Below are 16160 nucleotides of genomic sequence, written 5' to 3' on the forward strand. Positions count from 1 at the left end.
AAAATAGCCGATCAACATGCTCATAACGCCGTTGTGAGCATGTAGATCTGCTATTTTCACAATAGAATCGTGTTACACAAAATGTAATGCCTCAACTCTTAGTGCTTGTCAGGGTGGGGGGTCCCCAGTTAAAATATGATTATTTTGAGGGTCGCAGCCTGGAAAGGTTGAGAACCACTGATTTACACCACTAATGTATCGAGAAGCAGTTGCAGTTAAATGTTGTGATTAAAAAATCACTACCAGGTGTAATTTACTTTACCAAGTCCACAGAGCAAACCTACCTTACAGTAGGCATGAGAATAGAGAGCACAGCTTTCTTACGTTCATACTTTATTAATTACTTTTTCTAGTCTGAATACTTTTTTCCCCATTTTGGCACACTGAGCAAACACAATGTTGAAATGAGAATACAGGATACTTTATATCTTCTTTGTACATTCTTCTCACGGAGTCCTCCTCCCACTTCCCAGGCCAAGGACGGTGCTGACCAAGACAGCCGCAAGTCCTTCCCCAAGAGAGTTTCCAAGCCAGGCGACGCCACAGACTTCTCATCGGGCGCGGAGGCCCTGGACCCCATCAGCGAAGAGGACGAGAAGCAGGACCACAGCATCTCCTCCAGGAATCCGGGCTCCAGGGTTAAGACGGCTGGGTCGCATTATCACAAGGTGCCCAGCGACGAAGACTCCGGTTCAGAGGAGGCCGACAACACCACCCCTCTCCTCCACAGAGAGGCTCGAGCCGGCCCTCCGTCGTCGGCCCACAGGGCCTCCCAGCCCGCGGGGCTGCTGGCCAGGCCGGGCCTCCTCGCCGACATCCTCCTGGACAAGGAGGACTCGTCCAACTCTGGGATGCGGTCCGGGGACAGCTCGTCGGACCGGTCCTTGGAGGAGGAGGCGGACGAAGACGCCGACGCCGAGAGGGACGCGGAGAAGCCCGGCGTGCTGGAGCTGGAGCTGGAGGGCCTGGTGAAGAAGAGAGGCGTCCTCCCCAGCAGCCTGTGTGGCCTGCAGGTAGGGCTGGCACCGTTATTACATCTTTACATGACCATTAGTTGTCACACGAATAATTAACAATTTAATTGTGTTTTTGTTGTGTTTTTGCACATGACTGGATATCATGTACAGATCTGACAAATATCGTACATATGCAAAGAAATGACTGCCATATTTTTAATTTTATACTTTAAAAAATGTTGGAATGAAATTAGCCAAAGATTTTGGAAATAGCCGGTCTACGAGCTCACAGCGCATCTGCGTCGCGAGCTTGCAGATCTAGTATTTCCTCTACCTTTTGAAAATGTTTCAAAAGGTATGAACTTTTTTTCCCATGAAAACGATTACGCAAAAAGAACCGCGAGTCATCATCTCAAATAATTGCGATTAGACGACCACGGCGACGTAATAACCGCGACATCCCTGTCCCCGCAGGACGCCACGGTGGCCCGCATGTCCATCTGCTCCGAGGCCCCGTCCGAGGCCAGCCTGATGGCCAGCAGCCCGGACGAGGGCTGGCCGTCCGGGGGCGGCGGCGGCACGGGCAACCTCAACCGCTCGGCCAGCAACACCACGCTGGACAACCACAACAGCAACAGCTCCAACAACGCCACCTCCAACAACACCAACACCAACAACAGCCAGCAGGCGGAGTGCACCACCACCACCTCCGCCCTCGACTCCACTCCGCTGCCAGTCATCATCACCCCTGGCTCTGGGAGCACCACCACCGCCGCCACCGTCCACCACAACCAGAACCTGAGGACCATCAGCCTGGGCGAGGAGAGGGAGAGCATCCTGTGAGCAGGCAGTGGGCTTCACTAGTAGCAGGGTTCCCACGGTCATGAAATTCCTGGAAATATTTTGAAATTAGAAAAATATTTTTCCAGTACTGGAAAAGTTTTGGAATTGATCAAGGGGCCTAGAAGGTCCTGGAAAAAATAGCTATGCATTGTCTTTGGTTATTGATTTTGTTAATACCTCTGAAATGACATATTAAACATTGGACAAATTGTCTCATATTAGAGGCAGAAATATTGTGAAAATAGCCGATCTACATGCTCGCAACGCGAGGCGTTGTGGGCATGTAGATCGGCTATTTTCACAATAAAACCGTGTTATACAAAATTCCTCTACTCTTAGTGCTCCCCAGTTGAAATATGATTATTTGCGCATAGGAGTAAGCGACTCGTTGAATTATTGTTATATAGTCCTGGAAATCGGGTTAAATATTCTGGAAAAGTCTTGGAAAAGTTTTGGAAATTAATTGGTAAAGATGTGTGGGAACCCTGTAGTAGGGATGGGACGATATTCGTTATAATCTTTTATCGTGATGAAAAACACTCATAAATCACAATAATTGTATCGGGGAGATTTCAATTTATCGTGAAAAGTTCCTCCGTCATGCACTGGGATCAATTCACTTTTTATTTGCCAAGCTGCATATCCAGTACCATTTAAACCCTCTATAATTGGTAAAACGGACCTGGAAATAACATACTTGATGGTCTTTTTTTCCACTCTCTCCAAATCTCTTTGCCAAGAAATAGCCGATCTACAAGCTCACAACGTTGTGAGCTGAGCTTGTAGATGAGCTTGTAGATGTAAATGTTCCGCCTTAGGATAATGGATGTAGGGGATATTTTGATTATCGCGATAATATCGTAAATCGCAATTTCTTTGGTCACAATAATCGTGACCTGAAATGTTCATATCGTCCCATCCCTATTCTTCATTAGGTCATTATGCTGTCCCTCCAAACAAATAAGGTTGTTTTAGTTCATAGAGGTCCATTCTGTGCTGGAGGTTGTGTTGTTGCTGTTGTAATTGTAGTTGTTGTTGTGACATGTTACCAAAACTAGAGGCCGTTGCAGACAGGCTGTTTCAAAGATTTAGAATAGATGTGTTAATGCAGTTGATGTGAAGACAAGACAGGGGAAATGTTGCTGTGAATGAAGGAAAAAGGCCCCTGGCCAGCGATTCAAAAAGCTTTAATACCTATCCTTAGCCTATCAAGAAAACAGCCGTGTTTATTCAAAAAACATACGACAAACAAACATATCTCAGGATACTTTTATAAATAGATTTGTAATTTGATGTCAGGAGAATTTAAAGTCAACTTGGAATTGCTATCTTTCTAGAGTACTTTCTACTGTTACAGTTTGTGGCCTTTTGCCTTTCCATATTCCTGGATAATTACACTTGTGGGCTGTGCTGTGGAGTGATGTTTTGTTTACGTGTGAATGTTGTGCTGTGTGACAATGGGGTGTTTAGTAGTACAGTTGTGTGTGTGTCACTGTTGTGTACATTGTGGAATGTAAGAGTAAAGATGATTTGGCTGCTAGGTCTGTACACCAAAATACAAAAACAAAAAAGAATCGCTATGTTACCGAAGCTGTGTCTTTAGGTTCCTATTGTGCTGTGATGTGTTTGACAGTTGGGGGGAATGGCAATGTGAAAAGTAGTGATAAACTGTATTGTGAAATGCAGTTGTTATGACAGAAGAGAAGTTGCATGCGCATGGATCCAAAGTTGTAATCGTGTTTTTCCAAAGTAGACATACCTTGTGATACAATGTTTTGTGAACCAATAAATTGGCTATTTAACTTGATATCTGTCTCGTCTCCTCACAGTTGTAGACATTCTTAACCCATTTAGGCCTAGGAATTATTGAACGCTTTAACCAGTGAAAAATAGCAGATATACAAGCTCACAGCCGTGCTGCGAGCTTGTAGATCTGCTATTTTTGAAAGAGTCGTGAAAATGTGTGCAAATCTTTGAATATATGCATTTTCAAAGCGAACGTTTGTAACTCAAATTTTGCTTCTGGGTGGTCCCTGGAACTAGATATTTTGAGATGGGGGTCTGTGGCCAAATACATGTCATTTTGGGGGTCCTTCACATGAAAAGGTTTGAGAACCACTGACATAGTAGTCTCTCAAGAACAGACTAACTGAGCTCCAGTTCAAGTGAAAAGGACCTTTTCTTTGACAATGGCTGGCCAGATTGCTGACATAAAAACATAGGTTTTTCAAAAAACCTTAGAAGGATTCAAAAGACACTTATAGAATTGGATCAAAACTCTAATTTTCACAATTTTTCAAAAATAGCAGATCTACAAGCTCGCAGCGCGGCACTCGGTGCCACGCTGTGAGCTTGTATATCTGCTGTTTTTCAATAGTTAAAGCATAAAATAATGATACACAAAATGTGTACCCGTTCTAAATGGGTTAAGTACCATTCACACTGAGCACTATAACTATAAAGATAACTATATCGTTCACCATTGTATTTTTTTATATTCTGAACTCTGCCATCCATTAGATTTTTATAGTTATAGTCATATTTCTAAACTATGAATGGCCCTTTGGCTTTGAACGAAGCACTCTGAATTGTGTATGAAATGTGCTCTGAAAATTATCTTGCCTGGATTTTTTTCATCATGTTAACGCAAAAAGCCAAGATATTGTTAAGTTGTCGTTAAAATGTTTTAATTCGCTTTTTGTTAAGCAGACAGTCTGCTGGAGTACTGGTGTTCATCACTTTAATATCATTATTTATTTAGCTTGGTAGTGTCGACTAAAACATGACGAAAAATATTTGTCTACTACCATTTTTTTTTCACTAAACGAAAGTTAAATAAAAACTAAACAAAATCTAGCTGTGACAACTACAACTAAGACTAAATATAGTGACAGTTTCGTCAACAAATAAAAACTAGACTAAAATGTTAGGAACTAGTCAAGAAGAGATCCAGTAGAACTTAAGTAATTTTGTGTTTGTTTGCGCTTGGGTGTTGCGCTCTGAAAATAGATCTACAAGCTAACAACGCGTCAGTTGTGAGCTTGTAGATCGGCTATTTTCAGCATGCAACCAAGTGTAAAATCACCATCAAGGCCTGCCCAAATACATTTTTGTCGATAAAATCAACTATAGATTTAATCAATCAAAACCTTACTAAAACTAAAACATTTCAGACTACTAAAATATGACTAAAACGAGATTACATTTTATTCTAAAGACTGACTAAAACGAAATCAAAATTTGCTGTCAAAATCAAAACTGGCTGGGTATGTAATTATTTGTGCAATCATTTTAAATGTATAAATGTAGCCTATGTGTTTCTTAAACTGCAGTGTCAGATGGAGCCGAGTTGTCGCCACTAATAACTTCCGCCGATAGGTGGCACACCGTCCATGCAAACCCGCAGTAGGATGGAGACGGTGACAAGAGCTGTTAATGTAGTTGTAAATTACCAAGGCAGGAACTTCAGCTTGTAGAGAAGAGAGAACTGACAGATGAGCTTAATCACTGACACCACCGCGTAAAGTACGTGACCTGATAACCCTACACATGATCTGGTCCATGGCAGGGTTAAAGCACTATTGATTCAGAGCACTTTGTGTGTCCAGCTATGATTCTATATGCCAGCAAATCCCCAGTCTTTCTTAATTATGACCCATGTTGCAAGATCTGGCTTTTGATCTTGAACTTGTAGTGAACTACATTTAAGGGATATGGAAGCCCGTGTCCTCTAGTCGGAATTATAGCCCAATGCTTTAAAACTACTGACTCAAGCCGCCACGGTAAACCGTTTAATCCCATTCACGGTGGCCCGAAGGAGAAAGTAAGAGTGTGGTGTGCCCTAAATACTCCCAAGAGCCGGCTCAGGCATATGCCTATATTACAAACGTACAGGTAGTAGCCTAGAACTAGAGTATTATTTCGTGACTTTAGTGTTATAGGCTCCAAAGACACACGGGGAAGATAATGGCATGCGTCAAGATTGGAAATTAGGTTAAATATGGTTGTTCATCGTACCAGAATGTCTGATGAAAAAGGCTACAAGGTCACAGTTTATAGACAGACATGTTTAACTGGTTTTACGCCAGAGGCGTCAATTGGGTATGGCAAGCTATGGCAGCTGCCATACCTTGGCTACAGGGGGAAATAATAAAATGTACTTTTCATCGTGCCTGTTGCTAAGGTATGGCAACATGACTGGTGTCGTGCAAGACACCAGTCATGTTGCCATACCTTAGCTTTTTCTGAACTAACGCCACTGTTTTACGCACAGGCCTTATGTGCGCAAAACCTTGGTAAAACCAGAGACAACGGAGTGAGGCGATTGTGCAACCATAACCATTGACACTCACATATAGGCTAACTTATTTTCCCCACGCATCATCAGTCATTGTGGTTTTAAATGAGACGTGATCAAATAACCTTTTTGATTTATTTTTTATATAAAAAAGGTACAATTTACATTACTTTTATAAAAAGTTTCAGCATAATTAAGTACAGCAATACACTTCAGCAGAAATTTGAAATTCCTGCAAACTATACAAGATAAAACTCAGATAAGAGTTTTCACAATGTTTTCATTCTTTCATTTTGAGTTTGTTTTCGTTTTCCCCCACTTTTTCCTCTTTTCTCTCTTTTTTTTTTACAATGTCCAGTCCTTCATGTGCCAACAATTCTGACGAGACAAGACTAAACTTTTTTACAGTAACTAACCAAGTTGTCTTCTATTCACGTTCCAACTCCGCAAAAAAAGCGAAGACTTTTAAAAAAAAGAACAAAATGGGGGGAGGGATAGGGGGGGAAATCCTTGTGACAATAATCTCTTCTTGTTTCTTTCTCTCCCACTGTCGGGAATATAAACGCCTTCCATTTTCCAGAAAGGACTAAAAATAAAGTCTTAAGTTAAATAATAGAGTGTCCATGAACAGAAAAAACACATCACATAAAGATTGTCCCATATAAGCAAAAGTCTCTCGATTTTCAGTCTCTTGACTTGAATGTCAGAAGAAGGAAAAAAAACAAAGAATCCATGGGGCCGTGTAGGACAGAGGTGAGGGGAAAGTCCTGCAGCTCCCAGGGTCCTGCGTGTATGTGTGTGTGTGTGTGTGTGTGTGTGTGTGTGTGTGTGTGTGTGTGTGTGTGTGTGTGTGTGTTTTGTTTCTTGACCAAACACCTGCAAAAGATTGAGAAAGAGAGAGGCGTGTTTAGAACATGCAAACAGGGCAGAGATCCGGACAGACTGGCGCCAGGGAGGAAGCCGCAGTTTTAACATTTAAACCAAACACTCCAAAAAAGAGAGCCCGAGCACACAAACCCCTGCGCTCCAGATGTACGCGCACTACCACTACGGCACACACACACACTTTCTCACAACTTAAAGCCTACAATCTGGAAAAGAATCAGCGTAATTGCCGCTCAGCTGGCGCCTACTCTCTTCTTGTACCAATTATGTGCAGACATCGAGTAGCAATCCAAACACGGCCATTATTTTTCCTCCTTTTTTCCCCTCCCCTTCTTTTTACATTACAGATGCTCTTCATTACAAGAGACAAGAGGGCTAGAATGGAGCCCCGACGACTCCTCTTACATTAGAATAACAGTCCGCCTATTAGAACAAATAATCCTCGCCTGTATTGCCATTCGCAACGCATTCCATGCAAACATATTGGACCATTATAACATTACAGCCAACGTTGTGTTGTGACGACAGCAGCAGCAGCACACTATTAACAGCCGTGAACAAATGGAGGGTAATTCTATTGCATTCTGCTCCAGCAGACTGAGAGACAGGAGGCTGGAGGGGACAACAGCACAGTCTACTTACCGCTTTAACGATGCAGAGTCCTGCTGTCATCTGTCATCAGCTCTGATGGCAACTCCGGGGACTGGAAAAGCAAAGCAGACAAATAAACAAAACGTTAATTCAAGCAGCCTTCCCTTCCTTAAACGGAACGAACACAGGGTTTTCTTTTTTTTCCAACAGTGCTGTTGACAAGAGTGCGAATGCGCTTTTCCCCCAGAAGCGTGAACAAAAAGAAAAACCCATCTGTATCGTTTCCCTTTCAAATTAGCCTTAGATCCCCCAATCAAATTATCGTTAGTTATCGGATCCTTTTACGCGCACACGGGCCGATTCAAATAACCTAGTCTATATAACCTACGGAGGATCGATTTCCCCCCAGACGTTTTACCAATTAAGCCGCTCGCTTCTTAACTACGGCGTAATTACCTGTAATGACAAGATGCTGATGTCTGTGTTAAGGGTGGTCAGCGGGGTCCGGGACGGGGACCGCGGACTGTGGTGGCTGCTGCTGCTGCTGAGGCTCGTTGTTATTGCGACATTGGAGTCCAGCGCGATCTGCAGGTCCAGAATGTAATCGATCACATGCTGCAGGATTTCCATCTTGCTAACGTTCTTGTTCTGCGGGATGCTGGGCACCAGCTCCTTCAGCTTGGAGTAGCAGTCGTTCATGTTGTACAGCAGGCTCAGCGGGTCGTCCACCGGGGTCTTGCTCCGAGAGATTCCCAGAGTGTGCTCTGACAGGTTCACCGCGCTGGCTTTCCGGAAAGACCTAACGGGGCTTATTGCTTTCATCTCGATGTCGGTGATGTTTTTAGTAGTAAATAGCAGTAGTTTTCTTCTTTTTTTTACGGTCGGTTCTCGTTGTGTTCAAGTCAAATTGTCTTGCTTTTTCCTAGTCCTAGTCGCGCAGACGGTTCGTTGAAGCGATCAGACTGGACTACCAAGCTGTCAGTGCTGTATATATAGCCAGCAGGCTGGGCTTTCGACGCAGGGGTTTCGTCCGCGCCGATTGGACGGAGGCGACCTGTCAATCGTGGCCGCTCCGCGTCGCCATTGGCCGCCGCTCTGCGACGCGACGAAGCGCCGCCCTTATCTTCCGCGTTGCCAGGGGCAACGCATGTTGGAGGCGGCACCGAGAGCGCCGCTTCAGCTCCGGTGGGTAATTTGGAAAATTGAGCCTTACCTGTTTCTGATCAAGAAAATTAATGATTCTTAATTCGCACCAGACCAGGCAGACCTGGGTGTGCACGGTTTGCAAGAGACGGAATGTTCAAGTGGAAAACTGAAGGGATTCATCTTTCCACTGAGGCTAAACAATATAGTGATGAACACAACTTTCATATGGGCTTTATAGCCTATATGGGTGCCACAATGATGCTGTGCGCTGCGCCTCACGGTGTGGTCGTTTATACATGATCAAAATTGTCGCAAACAAAATCTGATCGTATACGGGCGTATTTTGTGGCATGTCATTGCTGTCAACATGCCACAGTGACCCATAGCATGATGTTTGTTAAACAATTTGGCCTATAGATGCATCTTGGGTTAGTTTAGAGATAGGTGTATTTCGTATATATTTCCCTTTAGGCTCATTTCTTCAGTTCATGATCAACTCAATTGCGTTATGTTTTATGAGTAGCCTAGGATAGGTCCTACACCTTCCAGAACTTCATTGTCTAAAAAGGCTACAGAGCCCATGTGTGTGCGTGCGTGCTCGCGCGCAATAAGCATGATTGTCACTCATTTGAAATGTACAGCGTATAATGATTGTTTTAAGTTAAAAGTTAAATGGGGGCTCAAATGTGACTTGTGAGTTTGACCAAAACCGTGATTGTGCACGTTATGAGTGGACTGGAGAATCGATGACTGAACTGACGGCCAGCAGGTAAGGATACAACTGCATGTGAACTGACTGGGGAAATGCATGTCACCATGGATTAATCAAAGCATGGCTTGAGGGGACGGGCATCTCTCATGTCTGACCCAAGTCAAGGAGAGATTAAATACTATTGACACCTTAATGTTGTCAGGGGGTGAGCCATTTGTTTGTATAGATCAGTGGCTCTCAAAGTGGGGTCCATGGGGACCCCTAGGGGTCCTTGAGGGGGGTCCCCAACTAAACGACCAACGAAGCGTCAATATTAGTTTAACCACTGCAACCCTAATTTATAGGCTTTGGTTATTTGGAAACAGTCGATCTTACAAGCTCACAATGCATTGCATGATGACATGTGAGCTTATAGTGCGTTATTTTTTCTTCTTTTTATTAAGAAATCTTGGAGTAAAAAAAGTAAAAATGTGTGCATATTTTAAAAATCGTTTTAACAACCCAAATCTAAATTGACCCATACAGGCTTTGACAGTGTACAAATGGAACCAAATGGTTCCATTTGTACACTGTCAAAGTTAAGAGGAGACATAACATTTTTTAAGTTTGAGAAACACTGGAATATAGATAACACGCATCATTCTTGTTCAGCTGAAGATGGGCTGCATGCATGCGCGCATCATCCTCGCCACCAGGCGCGCGGGGCTTGATGATGATGATGATGCTGCTGCTGCTGCTGCTGCTGCTGCACTAACTGATTGCCCGGCTGGCACGGGGCTAATTGCCCCGGGGCTGTTGTGAGCTGTTGTGATGGGCTCGTTTTGCTTTGTGGGTTACATTTCCTTTGCGAAAATCAATGCATTTTTAAAGAGGTGTAGAAGAGGTCATTGTTGTGTTGGCCCTGCACCTGAACTGATAGGCTTTCAATCAATCAAGCTCGAAGGACATGAGATAAATATAAAATAAAATAAAAAGTATGCTTGGTTTAATGTGTGGTTTTAATAGCCTAGAAAGATTAATATTGACACAGAACGTATAAAGGAAACACTCAGAAACCCTCAAAACCAAAGTAATTATCTGTAATGGACAAATAAAAAGCATTTGTTTTAAAGGCATTGCTTGCAGCCACAAGAGGCAGCTGATCTTCTGATGGATATGATCTTTAATGGGAAACATAAGTGTTTTTAACATGGAATAGATGTGTGTAGAAATCGATTAGCCCATTTATTTTCCATTATGAGTTCAAGTCATCTGGATAAAAGCGGTCTCTTGGATGTTTTAGAAAACTCGACTTATTATAACCGCTTTAATCTGGCGTCCCTATTTTGGGCTGTCATAGAACTATAAAAACAACTTTAAAAGTTCACAATGCATTTCTGCGTGCAACATTATCGTATGAGTAGCCTATAACTAGTCAAGACAACCTATAGGCTATTATTTTTTAGCCTGTTTATATTTTAGTTTTTATAAATTGGTAGGCTACTGCAGGCAAACAGTTCACCAGACACAGAGCGCTTCTCACGGGCTATTTGAGGATGCCTTTGTGTATCTAGAGTGGTAGGCTACCGCTATAGGCCTACAGTCCTAGCCTATCATTTACACACTACCGGCAGTAATGACGGTGTCGCTTGCCGAAAAAGAACTGATCTAACAACGCGTTACATCATGCGGAGCAGACTTTCAGCCATAAATTAGTGTTTTTTTAATAGGCTACTTCTACGTGGAATTCTTGCATTCGTGTCCACATCTGGTGCAATAGGATTTTTCCATTTTCTCTCCTGCTCGCTCTCGCTCTCACAGCTGTGTACATCTCGCATGACACCCTGACTGATGCCTGACAGGTGATGGATCGGCACGGGAGCACGCGCCAGTACCGCGCGGAGCAAACCAGTGCTGTTCTCTCTCAGAGAGAGAGAGAGAGAGAGAGAGAGAGAGAGAGAGAGAGAGAGAGAGAGATGGTTGGGTCCTTCAGGCACGTGCACACATAGACATCAAAGGGGGCTTGAGCCCCTGCCCCTTTATCCGTCTGAAAAAAGTGCCCTTTACTAACACACCATGAATGTAGTTTTTACTATGGTGAAAGAAATGCAAATGCCCTCTTTCATGCCATACCTGAAGGCAGCATTCAAGAGAATTGCCTTGTCCAAACTCTCCTGAACTTGAATGCAGCATCTTATGTTGAAAGAATTGCCCTCTCTGTGTAGAAATCCATGCCATTTATGACTTGGTTATGCTTAGTTCAGTGTGAAAATTGCCGACCTCCAAGCTCACAACGCGACGCGTTGTGAGCTTGGAGGTCTGCTATTTTCGGTGCTTCCACCAAAAGGCCCTTTTGGAAATTCCAGACCCTGCCTCTCTAACATTCTCTGCACGTCCCTGGGGGTCCGTCCTCTCTCTCTCTCTCTCTCTCTCTCTCTCTCTCTCTCTCTCTCTCTCTCTCTCTCTCTCTCTCTCGGGCAGACTCTCTGGCGCCGGCCCCGTGACGTCAGGCCATTCACATGCGCCCTCCCTCCAGCCAGCCCTCGCGGCGCCGCCGGGGCGGCTGCTATGGCAACGGGGCCTGTCAGTCAGCTAGAGGTCTCAGCTGATCAATGGGGCCGAACCATGGGCCGAACGCTAGTGGAGATCGGAATGTGATTCGTCACCTACACTCGGACTGCTCCGGTGCTCCGGGGACCCGCAGCCGCAGCACACCTGCATCGATTAGCATTTAGCATGTCTAAAGTTACGTTACTGTTGGAACGGGATCTGTTCCAATCTTTTAGCTTTTCTTTTTTTCTTTTCTTTTTTTTTTGCCCGCATATGAAAGTTCACACAAGTGGTTTGCGAGAGAGGGAGAGAGAAAAAAAAAGAGAGAAAGAGAGACGCAACTGCCCAGCCAGTGCACCAATTACAATATGTGCATTTTATGCCTAGGCTATTTGGTTTTGCCAAGTTTAGTGCAACTGTGCAAGTCTGTGGGAGAAGGAAAAAAAAGTTTTCGAACAAAGTTTTCTTTTAAGTAGCAGGTCATTTTCAAGCTTCCATGATGTTTACCACCCACTCAAAGACATTCCTCAAGCTCTCACACAGAACAAATAAAACCTCCTCTCTCTCTCTCTCTCTCTCTCTGCCCTCTCTCCCGGTCACCAACCTATTAGTTTGGGTTCAGGAGATAAGGTTTTTTGAAAACAAAGCGCTGGGCTGCAGTGCGCAGCGCCCCACCAACATAACACACACAGCGACGGCGTCTGGCTGTCTGTGCTCTGCTGTGTGCGCTGCGCTCCCCTGTCTCCAACATGTTGATCCACAGCGAAGCTCCCTATGCAGCTGCACCCATGGTTCTCAAACTTAAAAACATTGTTTAAGGTCTCCCGTTAACTCTTGACAGCATACAAATGTAACCAAATGGACCCGTAACGGGTCCATTTGGTTACATTTGTATACTGTCAAGAGTTAGAGACTTTAAAGCGTTCTATTTAGAAAGGAACCCAGAAAGTCCCCTGGAATCCACTTTGAGAAAAACTAGGCTCTGGCTGACAGTCTGCGAAGTTTAGGCTGCATTATTTTATCTATTTAAAAACTAATAGGCCTACTTGTATTTCTTAATTGGGCTACAGCAATAAACACTAAATAGTCGTCTAGCCTGCGTTTACATCAATAGCCTAAAGTTTAATTATTTACAGTCTACTCTCCAGCTAAGTTAGTCCAGTAAACGATACAGTTAATCAAAACATTTTAGGCTATAGCAGCCTACTTTGGTCAGATTTAGCCTGATTGCGATCAGGCTAAATCTTGCTCTTTTGTCTACTTCTCTCTCTCTCTCCTCTCTCTGCCGTCTAACCGTACCGCGCTATTCTCAGTGCTTTTTCATCCCCTGCCTTTTAGTCAGATCCGCGTCCGTTCAGGGAAACAGCGACCCGGGTACCGGCGTAGCGATCGAGCATTCTGCCTCTCCGTCCGTCCCGCGGCCGCGTGTGTGTGTGTTGTCGGTAAAAAAAGCGCTGTGATGTTGATGGTGATGTGCGCTATTCTGTGTGCGCCACGCGTCTGTCGCGTGTAGGAGTGTACATGTGAACCAGTGGCGCACGACTCTTGTAGCAACATCATCGACCCATTGGGGCGTGGTTTGCATGTTTAGCTGCTATTGTCCGTCTCTCGAAAGACAATTGTGTTAGACCTACTGTTACTTACCCCCAAGTAGGTTACTGACTGATATAGCTTGTTTATGCTTAGGAATAGGCAGGCAGTAGTCAATCTAGTCATATGGCAGAAGTAGAACTGGTGAGTGACTGAGTGTACTGCATGTAGTGTCCTTCACATTTGTAAATGGAATCATTGAATGGTCAAAACATTTTATTTAGCCTATTTATTTATTTGACAAGACTGGAACAGATGATGAAGGTTGAATAGCCTAGTTTTGAAGGAGTAGTTCACCCCCAAAATGACTTTTTTCTCACGCCATAGAGACTTGAGTTCAATAATAGTTTTTGGTTTTTGTCGCAGACAAAAAATTGATAATAGTAAACTTATCCTGACGGTTTCCCCATCCAGTGCCATGCATTTGGGTCCCCATTTAGGGCCATGCATCCGGGTCCCCATCCGGAATGAATCACATTTTTGTCTGAGGAATGCGACAAATACAACAAAATATATATATTATTGAACTCAAGTCTCTATGGCATGAGTAATAATCAATAGAAAAAAAGTAATTTTGGGGGTGAACTACTCCTTTGAGCCACAGTTTGCTGCTTGAAAGTTTGGTTCTAAAGTTGTTCCAATTCAGCCAGACCTCAATTCACTCAATCTGACTCTCTCTCCACCCCCTCTCCATCTCTCTCCCCCCCTCCCTCTCTCTCTCTCTCTCCCTGGCCTGCTCTGCTCTCTGAGCTCCAGCCATTGAGGCCCTTTGCTCTGCTGCATTGTAATGTGAGAGGCTGCAGTAGGCAGGCAGCAGCACCCAGGCAGGACAGGCAGGAAGCACTGGGGGGAGATGGATGGGAACGATGAGGTGGCCAGATTGGACAGGGAGACAAAAGGCACCATGGCTGCCTGAGTGCCTTCCAGACTGGTGGTGGAGTGGCCACTCCAAGCCTCCCTGGAGGCTGATGGCCTCCTCTGTCCACATGGGCACTGTCAGGGGCGTCACACCAAATTCTGGGCCCTGGGTACAAGGATTCACTGCGGGCCCCCCATGAATGTTAACTATTGAAAAATAGCAGATATACAAGCTCACAGCGCGGCACCGAGTGCCGCGCTGCGAGCTTGTATATCTGCTATTTTTGAGAAATCGTGAAAATGTGTGCAAGAAACCTATGTCAAGGACCCCCAAGATGATATGTATTTGGCCACGGACACCGATCTCAAAACATTTAGTTCCAGGGACCCCCAGAAGCAAAATTTGAGTTAGAAATGTTCGCTTAAAAAATACATAATATTCAAAGATTTTCACACATTTTCACAACTTTTCAAAAATAGCAGATCTACAAGCTCGCAGCGCGGCACTCGGTGCCGCGCTGTGAGTGAGCTTGTATATCTGCTATTTTTCAATAGATAAAGTTATTAGGGCCCCTCCACCACCTTGGGCCCCAGTAACTCAGTCGCACTTTCCTACCCCTTGTGACGCCCCTGGGCACTGTAGCTGTGCTCGTCCATGATGCCACACAGCTGGCTGGTTGGGGACGTCGAGGGACAGGAGTAGGAAAGGACAGTGGTGGGAAAAAAAGCACTCAAATGTTTTACTTCAGTAAAAGTATCAAGTACTCAGTTGCAAGTAAAAGTCTGTAATTCAAAGTATTGGCATCAAAATGTATTTAAAGTACCAAAAGTAAAAGTGCAAAAATGTTTGAAAATAGCAGATTTACAAGCTCACAACGCTGTTAACGTTGTGAGCTTGTAGATTGGTTATTTTCAAACACCCTAGCCTACATATAATATCATATAGGGCTTAAGTGGTTATGTGTATGTATGTAATGTACGGTATGTTTTATCCACAACTTTCCAACATCCCATCGTGCATTGCGCAGAATGTGCAGGCAGCTTCCGGCGCCGCAGCCGAGAGTGATCTACAAGCTCACAACGGTTGCATCTGCGACGCGACGTGAGCTTGTATGTCTGCTGTTAACCGGAAGTGTCCCGCAAATAATGCTACAGTAAATTCTCGCGGAAACATGGGTGGATAGTAGTGTAATTTATTTCTGCAAAGTAACTAACTAAAGTTTTCAAATAAATGTAGTGGAGTATAAGTACAATATTAGGATATGAAATGTAGAGTAGAAGTAAAAGTACTGGAAATGGGAAAAACTCAAGTAAAGTACAAATACATGTTTTTTTTACTGAAGTACTTAAGAAAATGTACTTGCCATCACCCGGCTTGGTGGCACGCCAATAAATGTTCATGGTAGAATTATCTAGCATGCAGCTCTGTTTTTCAGGTTTTCACTTGTGCTTTTGTAAACTTCTTTTTCACCTTTGGACCATCGCCAGACACCTTTGTAAATAATCTATTCACCAGTGGTGGAAAGTAACCAAATACATTTACTCAAGTACTGTACTTAAGTACAATTTTGAGTTATTTCTACTTTACTTGAGTATTTCCAATTTTCAATCCTACTTTTACTTCTAGACAAATATTGTACTTTTTACTCCATAACTATAGTTATCTAAATGAGTCCCCCAAAATGCATTTGGTGCCTGGCTGTGCGTTTTGAAGAAGTGAGACTGAGACCCCATGACATGTCCAGCATGACAA

General features: G+C 43.9%; 2 protein-coding genes across 2 annotated transcripts in view; one reads left to right on the forward strand and one right to left on the reverse strand.

Moving 5' to 3' along the window:
- Positions 1–2020, forward strand: part of kidins220a (kinase D-interacting substrate 220a) — an 85657-nt gene extending 83637 nt beyond the window's left edge. Inside the window, 2 exon segments of the mRNA XM_080750761.1 lie at positions 474–1013; positions 1431–2020. Of these exon segments, the coding sequence (XP_080606887.1) occupies positions 474–1013; positions 1431–1799 (909 nt within the window). The 3' untranslated portion in view covers positions 1800–2020.
- A 4192-nt stretch (positions 2021–6212) lies between these two features.
- Positions 6213–8521, reverse strand: id2a (inhibitor of DNA binding 2a). The gene is made up of 3 exons (XM_080750345.1): positions 8029–8521; positions 7624–7684; positions 6213–6972 (listed from the first exon to the last, which is right to left on the reverse strand). The coding sequence occupies exons 1-2, from the start codon at positions 8392–8394 to the stop codon at positions 7628–7630; spliced, it is 423 nt and encodes a 140-aa protein (XP_080606471.1). The 5' UTR covers positions 8395–8521; the 3' UTR covers positions 6213–6972; positions 7624–7627.
- Between the last annotated feature and the right edge of the window lie 7639 nt (positions 8522–16160).

The sequence above is a fragment of the Nannobrachium achirus genome, assembly GCF_963921795.1.
Source record: "Nannobrachium achirus genome assembly, chromosome: 20".
Lineage (NCBI taxonomy): Eukaryota > Metazoa > Chordata > Actinopteri > Myctophiformes > Myctophidae > Nannobrachium > Nannobrachium achirus.

Coding starts and splice junctions, on each gene's coding strand:
- id2a (XM_080750345.1), bottom strand. CDS start 8,394: ATGAAAGCAATAAGCCCCGTTAGGTCTTTCCGGAAAGCCAGCGCGGTG. Junction 7,685..8,028: donor TCAGCATCTTGTCATTACAG/GTAATTACGCCG, acceptor TTGCTTTTCCAG/TCCCCGGAGTTGCCATCAGA.